Here is a 26,475-nt window from a genome sequence, read left to right on the forward strand (position 1 = left end):
TTGGCTGACATAAAAGCAGAGTGTTGCGTTTTTATATATATATATATATATATATATATATATATTTGCACATATCTTGTCATCCTGATCTATATATAGATCAGGATTAAAATTATTTTTAAAATCTTGATTGTATATTATTTTTTTTCTTAATGCAATTATTGTGATTATTTTAACCCTTCAAAGCCTGACCCATAAAATAATTTTATTAATTTTATTGATTTTTTTTAAGATAAACTGTTTATTAAATCTTGTGACAAATGAACTGCTTTTAGTTGTTCATTGTTAAAAAACTACTTCTTCAGCTACCTCTGGCGTACTGTATGAACTCAACAAACACTACTTACTGACTTACTGACTTATTCAGTTCGCCTACTGACAATAGAATAGAATAGAAAAGAATAGAATAGAATAGCCCTTTTATTGTCATTGCACATGTACAATGAAATTATGGGTGCTCCACCCCAACTGTACAGGAATGCAGGAATAAATAACAGACAGGAGAAATATATACAATACAATATATACGCTATACAAGAGGAATGTATACAAAACAATAGAGAGGCAGACATTGCAGAAGAAAGTGCTTGGAAGCAGTGCAAAAGGTCTGAGTGTGGTGTCAGGATATAGAGCACATTTAACTCCTAAATTTGATCTTTTAACTTTGAACAGCAATTACTACTTTGACATAAGGCCTGTCTCATCAAAATAGCTGGAGGAAGTATTGGTGTAGACATTTAAAAGGTGATCATCTAGCTGGTACACAGGATGAATAGATTGTGACTGTTTAGTAAGTGAATATTATATTGTCATTGCTCACAAGTGTGCATATATAGTAAATGAAAATGCCAGACCTATTGGGAAACATCTCTAAAGATTCAAAGACAAAAAAATTAATATGTTCCATATGGAGCAAGCATGAGGAACACATGGAAATAATTGTGCTGTATAATAAAAGAAAGAAATCCTCAGTAACTGTTGCTGTATTGATGTACAGGGCTATTTACTCTAAGTAAATATGCAAGTGGATATTTTGGCAATTGTGCCAAAAATCAAGAAACATGAATCAATCACAAAAATAAAAGTTACAGTTATTATAGTAATGTTTTGGTCTGAATTGTCACAATAATGTTACAGAGTCAGTCATTTTGCTATTATCACTGACAGAAAAGCAAGAACATGAGTTGTGCTTAAACTCTTCAGCACATTTTCCAAATGAAGTGCATGTTTGTGCGGGTGTCTCGTGGAGCTGTAGCTTCGTCTTATTTAATCACTCTGTGTTTTTGTTTGTGAGGATCGTTGAGAGCAGAATTTCATCCAAAAACCTTGTTTGCTTTCTGGAGCCAGTCATTATCCCCTGGTTAGCTCAAGGTTCAAGAATGCTGCTGTTTGAGTGATTAGCTCGTGGTCAAGCTGATGCCTCTCCATTTCAGAGAGAAAAGCTTGAGACAGCTGAGGAGGAGAACAAGAAGGCAGCAAAGACAATGCAAGGTAAACATATCTGCTGTATATCTGCTACCTTTATTCTCATTTCAGTGTGTGATTTGTTAAAGCTGCTATCTCTTTTCTGTTAGGATTGGAGCAGATTGTGGAGCGTTCAACGAAAGACTACCAGACCCTGAAGGAGGAGAATCAGTCCAGGGAGAAAGAGCTGAGAGCCCAGCTGACACAGGTAGGTGTGCACATGTACAAAAATACACTTATTCAAGAGGTTCAGTTTGACGTTACTCACTTTTGATTTTCATTAATATTTTCTTTTGTTGTTGTTTTTTTACTGTATTACATTTACAGTATACCAGAGTTTAAATAAAGCATCGTATTTTGGTTTTTGTGTGTTTTGCGTCACACCACAAATGGCACTGGTTCCACAATTTTTCTTTTCTTTTGTCTTCATTTTCTTTTTCTTTTTTATGTATCATCTCACTCCTCCTTTCTGTGGCCCTATTCATCTTCCATACACTACCATTGGATATACAGAGTATATACAGAATTTAGATTGCATGTTGTATTTTTAAACCATCTGTTCATTTGACTATAAAAGCCCATACCCACAATCCAAACATTTGTCCTAACACCATACAAACAAAAAGAAATATTTAGAGTAATTTCATAGTAATTCTCTAGAAAGAAAAGTTGGCAAGATATTAACCCTAATTCGATACAAATTTCTGATAAGTAAAACGGTTCATTTAGCAATTTATTGTGACTTCTTATCTTGGTAATTTGGGCATTTTAATTGAATTTATGAGTGAAATTGTACATCTTGTAATTTCTTATAATTTTATTGCCATGAAATTTTTTTTGTGTGTGTGTGTCTGGTGTGTTTGTTGTGTTTGGGGACAATAAAGTTACCATTGACTATTCACAGTATTATTTCCATAAATTTTGAGAGGAATTACAGTTGTTGCTTTTTTTAGAGAGATAGTTTTAAAGAGCTATCTGTTATCGTTAAAGTAAGGCACACTACGTATGTGGGCGATCTCTAGCCATATATACTGTATAAAACGCAATTAGGTGGAATAACCACGCCCATATAGGCAACAATTTTCAAGATGATGGGGCAACATGGCGGCTTCCGCAACGTGGCACCTGCTCCAGATTATGAAACAGTGCTACAACAATTCCTATAGAAGACTTTTGTTCCTTTACTACTTTTACATTCCCAGTGGTCTCTTTTTTAGATTTTTTGGGTTTTTTTTTTAAACATCAAACATGGTGGGAGAAAATGAAAAATGAAAAACTAGACTGTTTTTCCTGCTAATGAATATCTGCTGAATGCATGTAGTCTTTTTTTCTACTGCTTTTGTTTTTGAAAGTAGACCGGACAGTTTGCAGTTCTTTTTTCCCTAAAGCCACAGCTTTCAGACTTCTGTTCATGCTTCAAGAAACCCATTAGAGATTAATGTAAGGGTGAAACAGCATGAGAGTCTTGAGGCTGACTTTCCTTTTTTAGCCAACATCCTTAATGAGTTCTAATCGCTCTGTTCTATTAATAGAGTACTGTTTTAGAGTGCTAATATGACTCTGTTTGACTCTGTACTTAGTTTTTTTTTTAAAGTGGTTTGTTTAGTTATCCAAAACAGAAACAAGACTCAGGGAAGGTGTATGCATTAACTCTACAGTGACTAAATCTACCACAGTGTGTGAGGTGCACTCTGCCTGGTAGCTTTTTTAACTCAAAGTGTCATTTAGTGAATAATTAATGAAAAATTTTGTATGTGAACTTTTTTATACATCCAGAGGGAAAATAGGCTTGTTGTTAAACATGTGCATTTCTTTCTGTACTATAACATACAGTGGGGCAAAAAAGTATTTAGTCAGCCACCGATTGTGCAAGTTCCCCCACTTAAAATGATGACAGAGGTCAGTAATTTGCACCAGAGGTACACTTCAACTGTGAGAGACAGAATGTGAAAAAAAAATCCATGAATTCACATGGTAGGATTTGTAAAGAATTTATTCGTAAATCAGGGTGGAAAATAAGTATTTGGTCACCTCAAACAAGGAAAATCCCTGGCTCTCACAGACCTGTAACGTCTTCTGTAAGAAGCTTTTCTGTCCCCCACTCGTTACCTGTATGAATGGCACCTGTTTGACCTCATCATCTGTATAAAAGACACCTGTCCACAGCCTCAACCAGTCAGACTCCAAACTCCGCCATGGCCAAGACCAAAGAGCTTTCGAAGGACACCAGGAAAAGAATTGTAGACCTGCACCAGACTGGGAAGAGTGAATCTACAATAGGCAAGCAGCTTGGTGTGAAAAAATCAACTGTGGGAGCAATCATCAGAAAATGGAAGACATACAAGACCACTGATAATCTCCCTCGATCTGAGGCTCCACGCAAGATCTCATCCCGTGGGGTCAAAATGATCATGAGAACGGTGAGCAAAGATCCCAGAACCACACGGGGGGACCTGGTGAATGACCTGCAGAGAGCTGGGACCAAAGTAACAAAGGTCACCATCAGTAACACACTACAACGGCAGGGAATCAAATCCCGCAGTGCCAGACGTGTTCCGCTGCTGAAGCCAGTGCATGTCCAGGCCCGTCTGAAGTTTGCCAGAGAGCACATGGATGATACAGCAGAGGATTGGGAGAATGTCATGTGGTCAGATGAAACCAAAGTAGAACTTTTTGGTATAAACTCAACTCGTCGTGTTTGGAGGAAGAAGAATACTGAGTTGCATCCCAAGAACACCATACCTACTGTGAAGCATGGGGGTGGAAACATCATGCTATGGGGCTGTTTTTCTGCCAAGGGGACAGGACGACTGATCCGTGTTAAGGACAGAATGAATGGGGCCAAGTATCGTGAGATTTTGAGCCAAAACCTCCTTCCATCAGTGAGAACTTTGAAGATGAAACGAGGCTGGGTCTTCCAACATGACAATGATCCAAAACACACCGCCCGGGCAACAAAGGAGTGGCTCCGTAAGAAGCATTTGAAAGTCCTGGAGTGGCCTAGCCAGTCTCCAGACCTCAACCCCATAGAAAATCTGTGGCGGGAGTTGAAAGTCCGTGTTGCTCGGCGACAGCCCCAAAACATCACTGCTCTTGAGAAGATCTGCATGGAGGAATGGGCCAAAATACCAGCTACTGTGTGTGCAAACCTGGTAAAGACCTATAGTAAACGTTTGACCTCTGTTATTGCCAACAAAGGTTATGTTACAAAGTATTGAGTTGTATTTTTGTTATTGACCAAATACTTATTTTCCACCCTGATTTACAAATAAATTCTTTACAAATCCTACCATGTGAATTCATGGATTTTTTTTTCACATTCTGTCTCTCACAGTTGAAGTGTACCTCTGGTGCAAATTACTGACCCCTGTCATCATTTTAAGTGGGGGAACTTCCACAATCGGTGGCTGACTAAATACTTTTTTGCCCCACTGTACATCTCATGCTGGCTGCATTATATTTTCCAGGCCACTGAAAAGTCAGAGAGGTTGGCCTTTTCGCTGGAGCAGTTGACCCTTGACAATAGGACACTGGAGACACAGGTGGGCTTTCATTGGAAATATGTGGGATGATGTTTATCACCTGTGGATACTGTGGATACACACTGCTGTGACTGAGGTCAACACAATGGTTTTACAAGTTCTATTCTATCCCTTGTTCTTGTTATCTTCTCTTTCACCAGTGTTAGCTGTTAGCTGAGCCCTGCCTCCCTGATAGTTACTGCACTTGCTATGCTACTTTGTGTGCACTGATCAGAGTTTACAGAATGGTGGCAAAATTACCATAGAAATTCCAATACGTTCAAGCTGTTTCAAACCAAAGCAGTTTCTTATTTTGAGCCATTGATTGTGTCACCCGACATGATGACTGTCTCTAACAGATGTTCTTGGCTGCAGCTAATCAATCAGTTGAAAATATTTTCTATAGCTGTCTTTATGTTATTGTTTTTATTTTTTATGAAAATGCAAAAATGTTGCATATAGGCTTGATGGTGACAAGATCGAGGCGACAACGTTTCCCAAAATAGCTTGTAAAAGCATTGCCAAATATATTTTAAAATAATGTATTTCATCTTCAACATTTAACGGATTCCTCTATTAATAGACTTTTGGAATGAAGACTAACACCGTTTGGCTGTTGAAACAATATCTCACATTAGCCTTTATGCTCCAGCAACTGCAATTGCTTGAGCATAAGCCTTTTGTAGGGCAGATCAGAGCTGCTTAACTATATCTTGTGCTGCGTTCCATTTGAAGTAGGAAGTCAGAAATCCTACCTTTTAGTTTAAATCAACTGGAATGTCCCCTTGAATTGTGCTTCTCACTTAAAAAGTAGGAGAAGCCTCACCAACCCCAACTTTGTAACATAGGAGTAGTTCATGTAAACATGAGCAAAACTGTGTTAAACAGTGTGCCCTCCAGATCTATTTTTTTTTATTATTATTATTTACACTTTTTAAAAAATTATTTACCCTTTATTTTAGTTTTCATAATAATTAATTATATGTCCAAATTGAAATGAAATGCCAGTAATTCTTCATGAATCTAAGAATTTAATTAATTTTAATCTGTAGTCTCTGGCAGATTTATAACCAGTAACGAACAGTCAAAGCTACACCAGCATCTAAGCATTGGTTCTTTGTGGTTGCTGTTTGTTGCATGAAATTAAAATAGCAAAAACTATCAACTATGACACAGTGGATGTGTTAGTTGTAAACAGGAATTCCTTTAATTCTTAAATTATGCATTAGAGCAGCAAACACTCTTTAATCCATCTCTGACCCTTTGCTGTTGGTATTGTACAGTTTCAGTGTCACATGCTTGTGTTCTACTTCATGTCGCCACAACCCCGTGAAAGAACCCGCACATGCACATCAGTTCAGCTTCTGTAGCCTGCAGGGTTTTTGTTACATATTCACATCAACATTCCCACACCGACCGCATGTGATTGGGCCAGTCATCACATTTAATCAGCCACCCATGAAATACTACAGTCCATCCCTCTTGTTGTATTTCCTCCTTCTTTGCTTTCCTGTGTTTGCGACTTGCACTTTCAGCTGTAACCATTATATTTTTGTCATCTTATACTCAGCAGCTCTCCTCCGTTTGCACTCCACATGCAAAGGATCATTCACTGCATGGCTCTTGCGCAAATAATGCACGTTCATCTTTGCTATTTGTCAGCTTGCCTGTGGGCTCCAGATGGTGAATCTCCTCACTACAAAAGAAATACACAGGAGATTAGAGTAGGAAATGAAAAATGAACATAAACATGCTTTATGTTTGACATAAACTATATAATTTATTGGCCCAGCATTTTTCCTACACACTTTGATCAGCACTGCAACTGTACTCTCCCACTGTTTTACAGAGAAATACTGAATGAATTTGAACACAACTTCCTTTCTATACCGTTTGTTACTTGATGAATTCATGGATAATTAAAATACCATCCTATTGGTGTAAGCAGAAAAAGAGACACTTAAATTAACATTATAAGAACATGATTACATATATAATCAAAGTTGTATGTGCATACTGATGACAAGCAAGTTATGGCTTGTTTCTAAACCCCTGTTACTCCAGTGCCAAGTTTATATACTTAAGTCAACTTAAACTGAGAATATAATATAACACCAGCTTGGCATGATTTAAGTCCTCTATGACCCCTGCCTAATCTCCATTTTTTTCACTCCTCTCTCCCACTCTTTCTCTATGGGAAGTCTGCTTTCACTTTCTCTCTGATTCTCTAAAGAGGGTTTTATGGTCCAGGAGAGGTAGCATGTTTGCTCTCCGCTTAGCTATATTTAACTACAGCTAAGCTAAACAGCAACACTAGATATGAAAAAACACTTGAAAAAGACAAAAAATAACCGAAATATCGTGTGCTTATGAAATATCCGTAGTTTTAGTTTTTGTCAGTGTGCTTAAATGTGAAGATAGCAGGTTGCTGCAGATAATTATTGTGACTGAAATATCGGCACTACATGAAGTGTTATGTTTGTATTATAATACATATTCTAGACTTCTTAAGTGTTGTAAAAATACCACCCACATTATAATAATTGAAAAGCTAAAACTAAGACTTAAACATAAAACTACAATGTTTCTGCTAATCATTCATCAGCAAGTTTAAATTGACAATTCAGTGTGTTATTCTACCATTGAGACATGTTGAGCTTTGGAAATGGATACATATTTTTAGCTAAGGTCCATTTGGTGTCAGTTGTCTCTGAGAGGACGAAGGATCCCTAATAATTTAATAAATATACAAGTTAAATTTCTACATAGATTTAACTATGTAATATTTTCTATTTTAATATGTTGTACATAATATTTTATGCAGTTTTCAGAAAATATTTTTTGTTAGTCATTCTAAAGGTTAAAATCGAATTTTACCTTGTTGGTTATTTATGTAGCAAATGTTAGTCATTTTGAAGTTACATAATTAGAACTGTGAGCACTTAAAATAAGCACCTCCTGCACAGTTCAACTCCTCTTTGTGTAAATTATTTAAGCTTTTATCGATGACGTTTTAATTCAGCATAAACGTTACATTTTGGATGCTTTCTTTCTGTTTGCCACCACTGCTGAATTGTAGCATGTATCAAATTCACGTGTGTATATTTTAATTCCAAATTTTTTGGTAGCTGCAGGAGGGAGAAATCTGACTTTGTGCACTACAACTAACACTCATGTGATCAAGCAATTATTCAGCAGAGATGCTCTTACGTCTAGCTCCCTTCTCCACTCACCCATGATGCTGTAGGTAGTGATGTAACACTGCACATGTCAGAGTGAGCTGCTGTGTGTGTGTGTGTGTGTGTGTGTGTGTGTGTGTGTGTGTGTGTGTGTGTGTGTGTGTGTGTGTGTGTGTTACTTCAGTATAAACAACTGACTTGAGATCAGTCTCTTTTGTGTTTTGTGTTGTGTCCAAGTTATTATAGTTTTTTTTTTTCATTAATATCTTCATTGAATTAATTCCTACTCTGAGCATTCTAATATGTATACAGAGATGAAAAGTAAGGAAAAAGAAAAAAGGGGCTGACTGCAGATCATCTTAATGTGCAGTTCTCTAATTAAGCATGTTATTTTTTGTTCAGCTGCCTAACAAATTTAAAAGCACCAAATTGAAATCACAAGAGGCTTTTTATAGACAGATCCTCAGGAACACAACACAGAGGTTGTATCACTTTAGATTACTTATGAAAGAGTCCCAAATATTCTGAAAGAGTAGCATTACCTGTTTTTGTGTTTGTGCTGATATGCTGTGTTTGGTCTTCACTGAGTATGTTACTGTGCATTATGGCCAACTTCATGGACATCTTCATTTTAGACTTGTCTGTGTTGCAGACGTCTTGGGGTTTGTTCAGTTGCAGCTTTGAAAACCTAATCTGTGCTGCCATGTGTGAGAGAAGAGCCTTTTTCCTGGGAACACTTCGGGAAAAAATACATACTAACCTTTTGTTATCAGTTTTAACATTTAACATGCTTTATTAGACCTGTAGAGTCTGAGATGTTGCAGTTTCTCTGAATATTACAGTCTGACCTTTGAATACATTTTTTGGGATGTCCACTCTTAGAAAGATCAAGATCACGGGTGATGTCTTTCCTTCTTGGCATTGTGTTAACACATGGACTAAGTGCTTCAGTCCAGCAAACTACCAAAGCTCATACTCACCCCGCTCTTGCTGATGATCAGTTAGTTCATTTGATTAGCAGCACCTGATTGTTACTTACCCTTTTAATTCCTATGGAAACAGTAAGGATCTACTTCAGCTTTGTTTTAAGACCTTCTAAGGAGCAGATGCTGTTTTTATTACAACCTGAAAAACTTGAAATAGGGCATACTTTCTTTTCCACATGACTGTACATAGCATACATTGTTACATTTGAAAGGAAAACTGTGTGGCACACGGTCCTGTAAAGATTAAAGAGTACTGTAAATAACAGGGTTGGAGCAGATCTGCTTTTTAAACAGCATGACTCCATTTCTAAATTACCCTGGCCTCTTTGTCTGCATCGTGTCCTGTAAAATATAGATTCATACTGGCACATTATAGACAACATGAAACAATAATTCTGATATTTTTGCTGTGTACCATTATAGACAAATACCCACATAGCAGACAGGTCTGGCCCGGATCTGGTGTCAAGCCGGCACTGCTGGCTGACGTCTGGCATGGTAAGTGGGCCAGGCCTGGCGTAGATGGCACTGTTTATGTAATGGCATGCCATATCTGGCCCAATTGTGGTGTGGTTTATGTGGCCCAGGCTCATAGAAAACAGGTCTTCCCTGGATACAGCATCAAATTGGCACTTCTGACTGACTGGTGTCATGGTAGGGTGTATGTCAACCAGATGTGGGCCAGGTCTGGCAGTGATGGCACTATTTATATTCCTGTTTTCCTGTTTTAGTTAGAAGACCCAAATGCCATGTTGCAATACTATACTGCTATGGTAGCCAGTGTTTCAAATGCAGGTTTGACAGGTTTGTGAGTGTACACTTTATCCAAAACCTAGTGAGGGTTTACTCATGTTTACCACTTGGTGGCTGTAGCTCAGGAGGTAAAGCAGGTCACCTACTGATCAGAATGCTAGTGGTTCGATCCCTGGTTCCTCCAGTCTGCATGTCAAGAGTGTGAATGTGTATGAATGTAGTTAGGAAGCACTCGGTTTAGAGAAAGTGTGTGATTGGGTGAATGTGGCATGTTGTATAGAGCACCTGGAGTAATCCGGGAGAGTAGAAAAGCGCTACATAAGAATCAGTCCTTTCACTGTCTGAACAGAGTTTCGTCATGTTACTTTTGCGTTATTATGTTCCTGCACATTGTTGTTATTACATGGCTTGATTGAGGTACACATTAGACTGACATCTGGGGCCAGAGCTGAAACTGTTCTGGGCCAGCAAAGGACCAGCAGTGTGTCTGCAACTGGCCTTGTGCTGGCCCATGTATGGCCCACATCTGGCAAACCAGATGTGGGCCACCAAAGGGCCGTCATTCTTTGCGGTATGTGGGCAATGTGTAAGCACATTGTGTGGGCCAAATCCAGGCCATACCAATTTTGCTATGTGGGTAATATTTAGGTCCGGCCATAAAGACAAATACACCACATTTAAGTAAAGTGCAGTAATTTCCTAACTTAGTACATGGAAAGAACATCTTCATTTCAAATAAATGCTGTTTTACCATTTAAACCGTAACATGTAATAACCTAACATAAATATTTCTAATAATAAAAATAATTCTACATGTAGATGCATTTCTTTTCTATTAGCTGGTTCCTAAAGCTGACAACTAAAACTATGGACTGATTGATTTGGAATCAGGCATTGCTGTATAGACATTAACTGGTCATGTAGATAATGATTAGCTGCAGCCCTAGTTAGATTTCCAGAGTATCTATGCTATAACACGTCACTAAACAAGTGCAGGAGCCTAAAGTAGGAAGGCATGTCTGGTAGAATGTGCATTACATGTTGTTGCAGTCGCCAACTGAGGGTTCAATCTGAGATGCTGAAATTCACCATGAATGAATGGTCAACATTCTCATGAGTGTGTGTGCATGTGGTGTGCACAAACCAGATTGTGAGCTGCAGAAAGGTGGGGGAGAGTCTGAGGAGGAGCTTATTTAGGCTTACATAATGGAAGTGCTAACCTAACCTGACTCTGTGTGTGAGAGAGAGTTGTACAGGCGACACGCTCTCCATTTCTCTCTCTCAGTCGTGCACAGCAGGGGATGAGAGCTGATGGTTTATTGATGCCTAGCGGCTTGTGTTGGTGTATGCATTTTATAGACAGAGTGAGAGGGGAGGCATTGTCACAACACTGCTGTCGTTTAGCGATCTGAAATCCAGCAGTGGTGAGCTGTGTAGGTATGGACATAGCTGCTCTGCATCAGGGTTATTCCAACAACCTCTATTCGCCTCACTACCAGGTAGGATCATTCGTTAGATTTATTTTTTTTTTTCAGCACATCAAACTGAGAGGAAAACCTTCAGTGCTGCAGTCATTTTCTAATACAGTAGTATCTCTTGGACATTGTAAGCAGGTGAATGATCCTTGCCTGTGCCTGTAACCTATTGGATAATTTTGTATTTTGTGCTTGTTTGTGTGTCTTCCTGTGTTTATGCATTCAATTTGGACATTATCATAATAGAATTAAAAAACTCTGAAACCCAGCTGCAGTTAATATCACAATGTGTAAATGTGCAAATGGAAACATGCTCTAAAAGGCTAGCATGAGGTTTTTATAATGTATTTATTTTCTTTTTTGTTTCAGCAAAAACATAGACTTCAAAGTCATACTCGTTAATTAATTATTGACTGGCGCTGTTCTAAAGCAGCTGATATCACAGCGCTGTATGTGTCCGAGAAGCGCTTTGAAGCTTCAGGAGTGATTTCAGATGTGTTTGGAATCTCTGCTATGTGACTCAAATGGGAAACAAAAAAAGTTTGCTTGCAGTGAAGTTGAAGGAATAGATCTTTCTGGGGCTTTTATTTTTAGTTCCAGCTCATGCTGCTGTCTGCTTGCCTCTTTGGTCTGCTGGTGTATTTTAGGTATTACCTCTGGTCTCACTCTTAATGACCCAGATATTCTTTTTTTCTTACTGCAGTTTTCTTGAATGCAAACCAAGGAATGCAACGATCATTTGGAACAAGATGTTGAATATATCTGTGTGTTTTGTAGAGCTCAAAAATGTTGCTGGAATTTAAATAAGGGAGAGAAGGAGAGAATCAAACCATAGACACTCGTGTGTGGTCACTGTCTTAACCCCAGCTTTGGGGATTATCCCAGCCAGTAAATACCTTGATAATTGATTAGATGGGGATTCAGATAAATTGACAGTCACTACTTTCAGCTTCTGTGCTTTATGGACTGTTTTTCACCTTTGCTTTCAGTTTTTTTGTGAAAGAAAGATCATAAACATGTCTTTAATAGGACAGGGATTTCTGTTGATATATGGACGAATGAGAAGTGGAGTTTTATTATATTTATTTATATTGTTAACTGACTGTTACATATGCAATGTTATGAAGAAATCCAAAATTAATTATCCAAAATTAAGGGTTTTTTGTTGTTTTTTCTTGCTTCATTCTCTTGGTGTTGAATTCTGACTTTCCTTTTCCTGTTTAAGCTAACTTCTTTGTTTGAGCTATTTATGCATAGCATTTACACAGGTAGGCCAAACACTCATATCCCTCACTAGTGATAAAAAGCCTGAAACGAGATATTCCACACTGAAGTAATGAGGTAGAAGAACAAAACCAAACTCTTTAAAATTGCAGAGCATCATTGTTGGAACAAAAACTCCTTTCAGTAATTGCAGCTGTAATTACAGCCAAGATGAAATAAGCATAAATACTCCAGACGGGATCCAAAAATCACTGACCAGCACACAATTGCAATATTTGTTCGTTTCCTCTAGAGAAATAATAATAAGGGTTAGGTGTAATCTTGTATACCTGTAGTCCCTGTATCTTTCTCACCCTCTTTCCTTTCTTCCATCTTGCTCCTCTTCAGCTTGATGCTTTGAAACAGCAGAACTCCAAATATCAGGAAGAGCTAAGTCTGTCAAAAGAGCGGAGCAGCTCAGAAAACCAGCGCATTGGCGTCCTCTGCAAGGAAATGTGAGTACTCATGATAACTAATGTGTTTTTTCCTGCCTCTTGCCTCCCGTAAAGGTGACCCCCAGCCAGCCAGTTCATTAGTTTGGAGCTGCTAAATTTGTCCTGGGGGCCAAATGTTCATTAAAAATCCAGTCTGCATTTTCAAGCTCTAATTCCGCTCAGTAAGGACTGTGTGAGAATGTGGCTCGACAGTTGTTAGTTGTTACCTTAATGGGTCAAAATACTTTTATTTTTATAGCTGAAATGTCAAATGTGTTGTTGAATTGGCAACATGTGTAACTCTCTAGAGAGATGCTTCCACTTGTAAATATGCTCTAAATTGTTGTGGAAAGTACAATTAGTCAGAGCATGCTGTTGTGTGATAATGGATGTGGAGGACAATGTACAATACTTTTTATAAACACAGCAAAGAAAGCCCATTTGCGTAGTACTCCTTCTATTAAACATTCCTGAATCATGACACCTGACTGGAAATTTAGATTGAGTGTGCATTCATTATCCAGGTTTAAGATCCTTAACTGTACAATCCATGTTCTGGTTTTTACATTTCTGGATGTATATGTTTGCAATGTTTTTGACGGTGTGTCTTCACAGATGCTTAAAAAGTCTGAGAGCCATTTATGTAAAATTAAGGCCTTAACTATACTTAAAAATGTCACAAAATGTGATCCTGAAATATCTTGATTGAATCTGCAGTTTTGTCGACACAGTAATCTCACATGTTTCAAGCAACTATTGGCTGCTTGCTCATTTACATCGGGTCTTCACAGCAGGTAGCTCCACATGTTTGATTCGGCAGATGTTTTATGACAGCTGGCTTTTCTGATGGGATTTACATCGTTTGATTCGTTCGATTGAACTGATTGAACGTGGAAATAATAATCAACCCCTTCTTCCAAAAATAGTAGAGAAGCTGTGTGTGTGAAAATAGTGAAAATGGCACTGTCATGCAGCATCATGAACCTTAGCCACATGATCCTTATATCTTGACTTTTCTCGGCTCATTTAAAACATTATCTGAATTAAAATTGGACATTTTTTTACAGCGTGTTATCTACATTATTAATTCCTTCTATGTGTTCGGTGTTGACATGTAGATGTGGAAAGTCTTTCATTTGCACTGACTCAGCAGTATATCTTTGATTGTAAGCTGAAACATGGTGCTTTTGATTCAGGATAAAAGTATTCTCTCTTCTTATGGCCTATTTTTTCTTCTTTTCTTTTCTTTTCTTTTTTTTGTTTCTGGTGAAGTTCCAGTCTGCCGCTGAGCTCTATTTATAGAGCTTGCGTTTCTCTCAAGCTGTCAAGTACCTCTGTGTACATGTGTAAATATGTAGTGTGTCCATGCGTGTGTTTTTGGAGCCCTTACATGTTGAGTCATCAGAACCCTTAAATTGCAATGTCAGAGCTCCAGATGGATTTAACTGGCTGGATTATAGTCATCAATATGTAGCATGTAGAGGCAGCAAATGGAGATGAAAAATGTCAACAAATGACATCAGTTACAGTGTAACGGTTCCAGTCTCCTCAAGCACAATTTTGTCTTTTTTTTTCTGCCTTTGCCTAAATAATTGAAAATAAAAGCTCTCTAAATGGATGATTCATGTTACAGTCTTATATTGTTGTTTTACATTTTCTTTCCCTCCACCTCCACCCCGCCTTGTCCCAACAATGTTTTCTGCCATCCTTTTTGAGGCACGTCCTTCCTCACTCTGCTCCTGTTATGTAATCCCTCCTCTCCTCCTAGGACCGCCTGGCTCCGACATGGCTATTTCTCTTGTTGTGACATCAGCATGTGCGTGTGTGTTCTGTGTGTGTGTGTGTGTGAGAGAGAGAGAGAGACAGCGAGAGAGAGGGTTTTCAGGCTTGTACAGAAACAAGGTGGCTTTGTGCTATGAAAGAACAGCTGTAAACATTGTAGCTCACATACGTGTCATGATTGTGTTATTTTGGTGCTGCTGTAATTTTATCTTTGAAGGCCAAAAATATTGTTCATTAACTTCATTTGGTTTACATATTTTTTTATGCTTTCGTTTCTTTCACTTTTTCTTTTACTGTTAAAACGGTCACACAGGGGGTGTTAAGGTAGAGAACTCAGCTGTAGGCCACCTGCGTTATGGAAGAGTGCAGAAAATTTAATTTGCAGTATAAATAAACAGTTCAGATGATGTTTATATTTGTCACAGCTGTGGGATTCATGAAAGCGAGAGATGATTGTCTGAAATCAGAATCAAAATTAGCTTTGCGAAGAAAGAATTCAGTCATAGTCTTGTTTGAAATAACACTCTTGACAGCAGACACACTACATGAGACATGTCACTTATTTTTCAGGCTGTTCTTTCTTGTAAATAGATGGCTCATTATGTGAGAATATGTATGTCTTCAGAGTGTACTTCTGTATGTCTTTACACTAAGAGAAAGAATACATTTATGGGGGCATTTTTTTCAGGTTTTAGGCAAGTATGCAGCCGTTTTAATGATCCAGTCCAGTTGAGATCAAATTGTGCTTTATGTGGAATATGAATTAAAGTGATCATGCATTTAAATAATCATTGATTTCCTGCAGTGTGAAGGTAGCAAAAGATATTTAGATCTGTAAGCAGGGTCTGTCTGTCTTTTATCTAAAGCAGGAGTGGAAAACTCATTTTACATCATGCCCTATTTTTTACTATCTAAAAAAATGTATTGTAGAATTAGAATTTAGAAATATAATTTAGAATAGATATTCTATTGTTAACAATGACAAAAAAATAGTTTGCTGTTATTCAACTGATTACATTTGCCCACAATTTTGCCCGCGTAAGTGTACAACCCAGGTCTCACTGTGTAGCAAGTAAAATCCAAGTCATTGCACCTTGTTGGGCAGCTGTGGCTAAGGATAGATCCCAGTGTGAGCATACCAACATACAGTGACAGTGCTAACCTGCTGATATTTAGCAGGTGAAATGTTGACATTTTCCTCATCTCATTTAATTATTTTAGCATGTTAAAATGAATAATTAGTACCTAACACAAAGCACAACTGGAACTGAGACGAGAGGTTTGTGATGTCCTCTGAACACAGAATATGCAAAAAGAACTGCACAGTGGAGCGCACTGTTGTGTTAGAGTGCAGGATGCTATAGAGGCATGGGGAATGTAATTATACTGCAGACAGCTAAATATTTCACCCAGACGGTGCTGTGATTGGGCTATTAGTCACACATAGCTTCAGAGTTTTAACTTTGACACAAATCCTAAGAATGACCCACATGGGGCTAAACTCATTTTCCTGAACGAATCATTTAGTTCCAGCATCCAAAAATATCCAGATTCATAAATTCCCTGACAACACTGTCTATGCTGCTGTCTTTTTTATATAGTCAAATAGTGTAGTGTAGGTAGGTTAGTTGTATAGCACTGCAGTATATAAACTACTTCTTTAAAATAGGACTGTGTCATGAGTGAATGTAGGCAGCAGACACAGAACAACACGTGTCTTTCTAAGTGATGAGAGCTAATATGTAGATTAGCTCATCACGTTTCACTACTTTAAGATTTAGGATTGTTGTGCAAAATGTTTGACTTTTTTGGTTATTTTTTAAGAAACTACTAAACTAATAAATGTCAAAGATCAGTTTCATCACAATTATGGCTGTATAAAAATGGTCTGTATATACAGCATATAATGTACACTGACAATCTCACATTCAGTTTACACTGAAGTCAGGTCAGTGGCCAGTGGCCATTGCTCTTGGCACAGAGGGTTGTTCATTTTAGTTGTATTTTGTATGTAAGCTAAATCTACTGAGCTAAACTAAACTAAGCCTGATCTCTTTATATCAGAGAATATCTTAACATAGATTATGTACATTTTAGAAAATGATACCACGGTGGTGGATCATCCTTTATACTGTCAATATCTTGAACTGTGCCTCCCAAAAGAGATTTCAGAGACCGAAGAAGTCACTTGGATGAGTGACGAAACGTTTCTCTCACTGAAAATCGTACATCTAGATGAACAGAATCAACCTTTTGGGATTTACTTACCTGGATGATTGAGCATACATCAAAACATCTTAAACTGTGGTGGCCCTCTACCTCCCTATATTTGTACTGCTAACTTCATGACCATTAATATGGTAAATCAGAATCAGAATCAGAATACTTTATTGATCCCTGGGGGAAATTATCCCTGGGGGAAAGCCTCACCCAGGCCCAGAGAGCTAGGTTCATGAAAGAGCTTCTGAAAATTTTCTGTGCTGCTTTTGTGGGAGGGTCAAACAGCACTCTCTGATCGTCCCTGCTCAGACATCACAGACATAGAAATAGCTTTTCTAAAGTCTGAGAATGGTTTCCAAATATAAATCCATCGTGTTTTGAAACAATCCATTTGAAGTAATGATTAACTTTTTTTTAAAGTCCACTGAGCATTTTTACAGATATCTCTTATTTAGTGACAGTTATAGACATGAACTGAAAGTTCAGAATTTTAATTCAGAAATAGGAAAATAACAATTGTCCGAATATCACATCTGGGTAGAAAAGCTGAGTCCATGAGCAAGTTGAGTTTTCATAGTTGGCTCAGACATGTCTGAATAACAGCTGGACACTGCTGTAGAGATTTTTGTAATCAGTAAAGAATAGAAGAAAGAAGTTAGTGAGGTGTTTACACAAACTGCACATGACCGCAGTTCCTGTAGTGGAGGCCAGCGTGTTCTTAGGGACATACTTTTTTGGTTTCTCAGCAAGACCAATGAAAGAACGCTGTATGAAAGACTGCACTGAAATTTGTAGAAAAGAAGATGGCCTGAATATGATGTAATACTTAAGCTCTTTGTAGCTGTTTCTACACATTAACTCCAGCCCTGAACTTTTCTATGGTTTACCACACAGAGATGTGTGCAAATGTAAATGTCAGCCACATTCAAATTAGACTAAGTTGAAAACTATTCTCTAAAAAAAATGGGTTATCTTCTCAAAGTTTTGGCTCACTCAGTATCTGGAAATTTCAAATAGTAATCAGCTACAACTGTCTGTGTTGTTAATTGTTAACAATCCAAACTGGTGAGTCATACAGTTGTTATGATGGAAGGTGTTGATTTTTGACTGCTAGCATATAATCAGCTTTTAGCAGTTTCACATTGGCTTTATTATTTTCAGGTCAAGATCCATCAGCGGCTTTGCACTTTAATGTACTATCACATTAGCCTCAGAATCAAGCCTGTTGCCTCTGGTTGATGCCATATGTAGCTCTCAATCACCATTTGGGTTGGCTGCTTGGGCAGTGAATCTCCTGTAGAGAGATGCGATTTAATGGGAGAACATGTACAGCTTATAAAACAAACAGCAATATGAATGTCTCCTAATAACCCCTGTGTGCCTTTATTTACTTTAGATGTTGTGTGATCATATTATAGTCTTTAGATTAGGGAGTGTCAGCTGGCAAGGACATCTGTGTCTTTTGAGAGTTGAAGGGAACTAATGGGTGCTCAACATGAACATTTCATCATTGAAAGTAGGGGTGAAACGATACACAAAATTCACGGTTCGGTTCGATACTTTGGTGTCACGGTTCGATATTTTTTCGATACAAAAATGTTCATGCTTTTTTAATTTGTCATTTATTAAAATTATAAATATATATATTTAACTCAAAAGTACAGTTTTTATATTTAATGTTGCTGAAACAACAAAGTAATAAAAAAAATAAATCTATCTGATCGAGAAATCACTCATCTTTGGAAAAGAGTTTATTACAGAGAAATAGCTCTTTCCAAAATAAAAGCTATACTATACGCTTCTTCTGGGCTATATTCTCAGCAGCATATTAAACATATCAGGTCCCCATAAGGAGGATCATGTGCTAACGGCTGTCTAAATGACTCGGGTAAAGTTTGTAGCATGTGTGCTTGTTGTTTTTGTCTGCTTCCACTTGTCTTTGCACTAGGATGATGTCGGCGTAAATGTGCACTCATATTCATTTTGTTCCCACTAGTGCTGTCAGTGTTAATCTGAAATGACGTTAACGCCACAACACGGCAAATCTCCGTTAACGAGCTACCGCAGATCGCCCCGTGCGTGGGGCTTGACGGCGTCAACACGTTAACGAGCTAACTGCGCTAACGCAGTAGTTCCCACCAATGTAATTGAGCATTGCGTGGCACATCCGACATACTGTTTTACTTTTGTCCATGACGCGCTTACCTTTAGGGTCATACTTCACATGAAGACCAAAATAGTTCCAAACGCCAGATCTGAATGAGGGTGGGGGAGGTTCAATTTGCCATGTTGCAACGAGCTTAGCTTCTGCCTTGCTAGCTTGCGCTGCGCTCAGTGGATCTGCGCTCGACAGTGCAGCCTAGGCGAAGTAGTCGAACGCCGATCCACTGAGCTCTCAACACAGACAGCATCGTCAGAAGAAAAGTTGATAAAATAAATTAAAAATTTTGTATTGTTCAATACATATGCGTACCGAACCGAAAGCACTGTATCGAACGGTTCAATATCGATACGAGTATCGTTGCACCCCTAATTGAAATGTATTCATCATTTCATCATTTACAAAAATAGCCTCTAATATATTTGTTGTGTATATCAGTAATGATTCTTGTAGCAGTACAAAGTCATTAAGCATTAGAATATTTAGCCAGATGTGTATTGGATATGCTTACTTGGGTTTGTATAGGTTAGATGTTAACAGATGCGAATATCTGGGAATCACCAGATTTAAGCATATAGCAGTGTTGGTGACACAGACATCACTGGGACCCGACTACACTGCCTTTAGTGCAGCCCTCAAACGTGTGAATTGTCTTTTCTTTCCCTAGTGAGGAGCTGAAGCTGGCATCCCACAAGTCTCAGCATCCTGATGAGGTATTGACCTTTTTAACTTTCTTATTATGTAAATGCTTTTCCTTTATCCTGTTAGAGATCAGGGTTTTGGCCTAATGAGGTTTTATCTCCTGCTGTGACTAAATTGTTGAAGCTAAGACGGGTTTAGATTCTATTTAAATACTTCTATATTTTGTCTGTGTGTGTGTTTACGCCTCAGCACAACGAGGATCGCAGCAGTCAGCAGCCAGACATGAAGACCAGGTTAGATACTATGAAATATGTGCTTCAAATTTTGAATGTTGATTTTCTGACTTTTTAATATATTTTCCTGTTTAGTTTTTAAACATCGAACATAGAATGTTATAGTGTTTGTCACTGTATCTCTCAGTAATTCCTCTGCTGATGCATCTAAAACTGATGTAACAACCTATAAAAGACTACAGCCAACATCAATAATGATGTCATATCTTTCATTTTTTAGCAAATAACCATTTAACTCATTTTTAAAAAGTGAAAAATTAGTTGTTTCCCAAAGATGAGAGGCAGCACCAAATTCCTCTATAACATAAATAATCATTAATTGATATGAATATGTATGAAAGTATGACTCATGCAACCCTAGTTTAGTAGAGTTCAAGAATACAATGAACTCAATGTGAAAATGAACACACTTGGTCCCCTTTAACTCTTCAACTATAAACTAGCACAACACAGTAGCTATAACAACAAGCAGCTAAACAAAGATGCACACAAAGCCATCAAAACAACACTAAACAGCTTCTGAAGTCATTATCAGGAATGACCAGAAATAAAACCACAGTAATGTTTTCATTCCTTAAGTGCTGGTTGATTATTCCAGTATTGACATTAGGAGATTGATTCCTTTGGAGATTTGGAGGGTAGCTTTAATGTGACGTGGTTCCTCTAATGGGACCCCCTTCTGTACTTACACACATCCCTCTGTTGACTGCTGGACTGTTTTTTTCTTATCAGAGATGAGCCAGTGTTACATCTGTATTGTAGTCCTGGTAACAGAGCTGATGAAGAGCTAAAGTGTGAAACTTGGTGTGAAAGTCTGTAGATAAAAATCCTAATCTCCCTGGTTGTAATTTGCTGGTTTGTTGCTGAAGGTTTAATTAAAGACTGGGAAAAAAGAACTATATTAAGAGATTGTAACCAAGTAACTTGCTGACTGATTGTTGGCTCCAGCTTCATACTCGGTCAACAGCTATGAGTGCAGGATTGATCTCTGATCATCAGGATATAAGAGGCTGTGTGACCAATGTCATTTTTGCACATCTGGATGTTTTCTTCAGAAAACAACTAACTTTAAGAAGTTTTTATCAGAGTCAACTGGTAATTTTATACTTGCCGTTTTTATGTCCTGTTCATCACTTAAAATTGAGATTATTAGAGATTAGTTTTAAAAAAGTGCTTCAAATAACTCCCCACATAACTGAGAGGAGAGGTTTTAAGATCACTCCTGAGGAGACAGACTTGCATCTAGAAAGACTTGATTGCTATCTATTTGAGAGACTCACTATGAACAAAGTCCTCCTCCAGTCATTATCTTTCATATTAATGTTCTGGTCAAACGACCAGGGGCAGCATAATGCTGGGATCCTTGGCACTGTGCCTCACAGCAAAAATGCCCTGGGTTTGAAATAACCGCCCAGTTTGGCTGTCCAGTGGTGTATGCACGATCTACATGTGACTGCATGGGTTCTTTCCAGGTGCTCAGTACAAAAACATGCACATGAACTTGTCATAAACGGTCCTAGGTGTGAAAGGTTGTCTATGTATCTGCATTAGTCCTGTGAGGAACCTGGTGATCTGTCCAGGGTGTAACATCCCTTTGGTCCCATGAAAACTAGGATAGGCTCCAACCAACCCTGAAGTGGATAAACCGTTAAGAAAATGGAAGGATTGTACAGCATAGAGTATAAAAAATAAATAAATGGACAAAGATATGACTATTACAAAAGCAGAAGAGCAACCTCTGAATCTTTCAGATCATAAGGCATAAGGGCACTATTTGTTTAAATAAAAAAAGAAACTCAACTGAATATCTTTGGATATTAGACAGTCAGGTAAACCAAGCAATATGAATATGTCACTTTGGGATTTAGTTCCAGGCCACGTTGCATTAGTACTGTGTTTTTTCTTTTAGTCTTCCCAGATTTGCTCTTAGTTGGATAACATTTGATTTTTTTTAAAATGTAATTTTAGTTCCTTCATCTATTCACTGTGACGCTGTTTGGTCTTATTTTAAGCCTTGTCTAAGTCTTGAAACAAAAGAAGCTGTGAATATCACTTCTGTGGCCCTGTGCCAGTCATAAACATAAACACTGTGTTTTTAGTGATCAGGATATTAAAACATCCCACCACTTATGGAAACCAGTGACTTAAGTTCCGAGTGAAAGGCACAGTCTAACATCAAAGACAAATATGTGGTGTAAGATCAGAGTGAGGATCAGAGTGAAGTGAAGTCAAAAAGATGTAAGATGTAAAGATGAACTGGCAGCTCTGCAGTTTTGGCTCGAGGGGAATGGCAAGGTTGCATACAATTAGAGCAGAAATAATAGATGTGGCGGGAGAGAGTGTTTTCAAGTAAACATTATGAGACATGAGAGATGATTCAGTGAAACAAACTGCTCTCCTTCTCTTTGGTTTGTCAAGACTGCTGGAATGGATATGTTGCTGGAGTGTCAGCTGGTTGCCACTATTCTGTTGTAAGTGTTTTTTGGCAATCGGCGATAAAATCTGCTAAAATACAGCTAAGATGGTTATTCAGGTGCTACATTTTTAAGACTCTGAAAGCCCCAGTTTACATGGGAAATATTAAAGTTCATGACAGCACGATTACTGCACTTGTTCGGAGGGGTTGCCAGAAGAAAGCTTCTCTCTATAAAGAGAGCTTTCCAAAGTTGCATATGAACAAACTGCAAAACTTCTGGAACAATGTCCTTTGGACAAATGTGAGCATAGTCAAGCCAAGTCAAGTCATTTTTATCTATATATCACATTTTTCAAACAACAGAAGTTGAACCAGTGCTTTACTGAAACACTTATTCGCCAGGTCTCCAAGTACTAAGTTCTAAAACTGGTAAAAACAATTACAAAACACAGACCTCACATGGCAACATGACAAGGATAATAACTCATTCCCAACAATGGTAAAAAAAATGATTCAGGATTCAGAAGACTTTATTTATCCCCAAGGGGCAATTAAGAGACTGACCTTGCCGACCGTACATACAATACACAAACATCACATTGGGGAGACAGGTCAGGCTAGGTAGCTGGCCGGTTAGCCGCACAAGCAGCGACCCGGAACCGAACAACAATGGAAAATGCACAACATGAGGAAAGACGAGGAGAAAAAAAGAACTTCCCCCAGACTGAGCTCCAACAGGGAGATCAGTTTGAGAACAGAAAAAAACACCTCAGCACATGAATCATCACATCTCACAACATGGAAGACATAAGCTTTTAAGGCGTATGGAGGGGGTGGGGTGGGGGGGTGAGTGTAGGTCTGTGTCGGTGTACATGCGTATATGTGCATCGGTGTGTTTGTGTTCCGTGTTCAACCGAGAGAAAGTGTCCCTTCACCTGGTTAAGCAAAAGTCAACAATCTTCGGTCGACGCGGGTGACCTTGAATGAGGAGGGAGAGAGTCATAACAAACAGTCTTATTATCTAGGGAGAATTGTTATGAGCATCCAGCTGGCGCCAGGGGGGCCACATGAGATGAAGATGGTAGTTGTTTTGGTTAGTGCGAACAAACTGCTTCCAATTTTACAGTTGGTCTAATGTCCGTCACTGGTCACCAGGTCTCTCAATTCCCGTTGTTCTTCTTCAAGATGTTATCCATATTGCGTTTAAAAAAAAAAAAAAACACACAGTCTGAGTACTCACAGCCCTGCCCATCGTCTATCATGTCGGCAACCCTTGTGGTATTTTGAACAGCTGTAGCCGCTTCTTATTCTTCGATAAGCCAGGTCCAAGCCAGCTCCAATCAGCTAGAACTCTGTTACCGTAGTTCCAAATTGGTAGATGTCATTCAAAGTCCTCCATCGAGAGTGTTGCCAGACACACGACACAACCAACCATCGAGTATCCGGCAGCAAACGTCTCTGCAGGACAATCGGGCTCTCCCAAGCCCAGGAGGGTGTCAATTCCGTTAAGGGACCAGTTGATCAAATCCATAATTCTTCTTTATGTTTTTAGAGAACAAGTCTGGGAGACTCTCTTAGGGTTAGAGAATAAGCAAGACTATACGAAAGACATGAGAAGCCAAGCAGGAAAGATAAGGGAGAAGGAGAAAGTGCGACCGCCTCCGTCAAGCGACTGAGATGTGTCAGTAAAAGCTTGAATATAAAAAAAACATTTATTCCAAATAGTCAAGAACAACATTTAATGGTAGCTCTAAATAATTTTGATTGGACTAGCATACTATCATGTGATGACACTAATAAATATTCTACTATAAAAGGGGTCTTGTCACAGTTTCAGAAAGAGAGCCATTTAAAGAAATGAGTTTATTCCTTGCCTTGGATAAATACTGAGTGTAAACAGCTTATGAGAATCAAAGACCAGTTACTTAAAAAATCGTTACAATCTGGATTAAATACCGATCGATTAAATTTTATATCTGCAAGGATTAAAGTCACACAAACTTTGAGAATTGCAAAAGCAATTTTTTTTCATGACTAATTAATAGTGCCAAAGGAAATTGTAAGCTAATCTGGGAAAATATTAACAAACTCCTTGGTAACAGTAAGCATAATGCTGATAAAGACCTTGAACTTAAATTTGCCAGTGAACTAGTATCAGAGCCTCTCAGCCTCGCTACTAAATTAAATGATTTTTTCCTTTCCATTACCAAGTACCATTAATGAAATTGCACAATTGTTTTCTAATTCTTGTGACCTTCAACAAAATATTGGGAATACCGACACCAAAGAGGATGTTTCTTCTCAAGATTCAAAGTTCAATATTCAGAAAATGAAGTAGAAAATATAATCTCTAAATTAAGAAGTTCTAAAGCAAGGGATGAGTTTGGATTTGATACCAGTTTCTTGAAGCATTATAAATCTTGTCTTTTGGTGCCTGTGACCCATCTTATTAATTTATCAATCACACAGGCAGTTGTTCCTCTGAGTTAGAAGGTGGCAAAAGTTACACCAATTTAGAAATCGGGTGATAAATCAGACCCTGCTAATTATCGATCTATTAGCATACTCCCTATCTTTTCAAAGATAGCAGAAAAGTGGGTTGCTAATTCTATCATCGAGCATCTTAATGACTCCAATTAGTTGTGCAACGGATCAAATATCTCACGGTTTGGATCGGATTACAGTTTTAAGTCACGGATCGGATCAATTTTCGGATCAGCAAAAATAGAAAAAAAAGACAAAAATTTGACTCGCCATTTACTTATTTAAGTATTTTTTGCCTATTAAAAAACATTCAACTCAAGACTCATTCCACGCACTTATATAAAAATAAATTAGGATGCAATATGGACATTATGGACAGTGCTGGGTATCCTCTGCATCCTCTGCACACGGCCATAAACAGCCAGAGGAGTCTGTTCAGTGAGAGGTTGCTTCTCCCAAAGTCAAGGACGAGCAGACTTAAAAACTCCTTTGTCCCACACGCCATCAAACTGTTTAACTCCTCGCTGGAGGGGAGAGGGAGGGGAAACGAGGACAAAGGAGGGGGGAACAAGTAAGCTGTAGTGCCTTTTCCCTGTGCAATAGTTTTTGTTAATATCCAACGGTGTAATAGACGCACAATACTTGAAATGTTCCGTTCCCTTGCATTCTTATTCCTATTTATTCTATTTATCCCTTTTGTATTCTCTGTATTTATATATGTGTATATGTGGTACATTTCTGCTCACATTCTCCAACTTCTGTCGGTGCTGTGCTACTGGAAACTGAATTTCCCGGAGGAACCCATGGGATTAATAAAGTTTCATCTAATCTAATCTATAGGGCAGTACAGGGCTTTGTATCTACCACTCCGCTGTGATATAATGAGCGGTCACCGCCACGTGGCTTTCCGTTGCCCTGGAGGTCCACCCATTTGTAGTTAGGGCAACAGAAGATGCCTGGGATAGTTCAGCCGCAACTGCAGCTAAACACCCCAATAGTTTTTGTAATAGCTGTAGTAGCCGGTCGGATTGGGCAGCAAAAGCTGCTTAAATTCCGCAAACTCCTCTGCTCCTCCACTTGGACCGCTAGCGGTGGCCATAACTACCGCTTGACAGACTGACCACCACACACATATTTTCTTTTCTTCTTTTTTGAATCTTCGGATCACGTGCGTGCCGAACCGTGGAGTGGGATTGGTTCGGATTACGGATCAACCGTGATCCGTTGCACCACTAACTCCAATCCGGGTTTACACCCTATGCAATTTGGATTTCGCACTCTTCATTCAACTGAAACGGCTGTTTTTGTTGAGAGAGTGAAATCTTACTTAGACAAGAGCAGTTATGTTACAGCTGTTTTTCTTGATTTCAAGCGTGCGTTTGACACTGTGAATCATCTTAAG

At 38.4% G+C, this 26,475-nt stretch overlaps 1 protein-coding gene across 4 annotated transcripts in view; it reads left to right on the plus strand.

Moving 5' to 3' along the window:
• Positions 1-26,475, plus strand: part of clip1b (CAP-GLY domain containing linker protein 1b) — a 47,100-nt gene that overhangs the window by 14,818 nt on the left and 5,807 nt on the right. For 2 of the 4 annotated variants that reach the window (XM_006804704.3, XM_006804707.3), the window contains 6 exons: positions 1,434-1,491; positions 1,575-1,672; positions 4,932-5,006; positions 12,990-13,096; positions 19,906-19,951; positions 20,130-20,173. In XM_006804704.3, coding sequence (XP_006804767.2) covers positions 1,434-1,491; positions 1,575-1,672; positions 4,932-5,006; positions 12,990-13,096; positions 19,906-19,951; positions 20,130-20,173 — 428 coding nt within the window. Of the gene's footprint in view, positions 1-1,433; positions 1,492-1,574; positions 1,673-4,931; positions 5,007-9,573; positions 9,649-12,989; positions 13,097-19,905; positions 19,952-20,129; positions 20,174-26,475 lie in introns of all 4 variants that reach the window. The other 2 variants (XM_087843920.1, XM_006804706.3) reach the window with 2 other exon arrangements.

Source organism: Neolamprologus brichardi, chromosome 7, assembly GCF_056152115.1.
Source record: "Neolamprologus brichardi isolate AB-2024 chromosome 7, ASM5615211v1, whole genome shotgun sequence".
In the NCBI taxonomy this organism is placed as follows: domain Eukaryota; kingdom Metazoa; phylum Chordata; class Actinopteri; order Cichliformes; family Cichlidae; genus Neolamprologus; species Neolamprologus brichardi.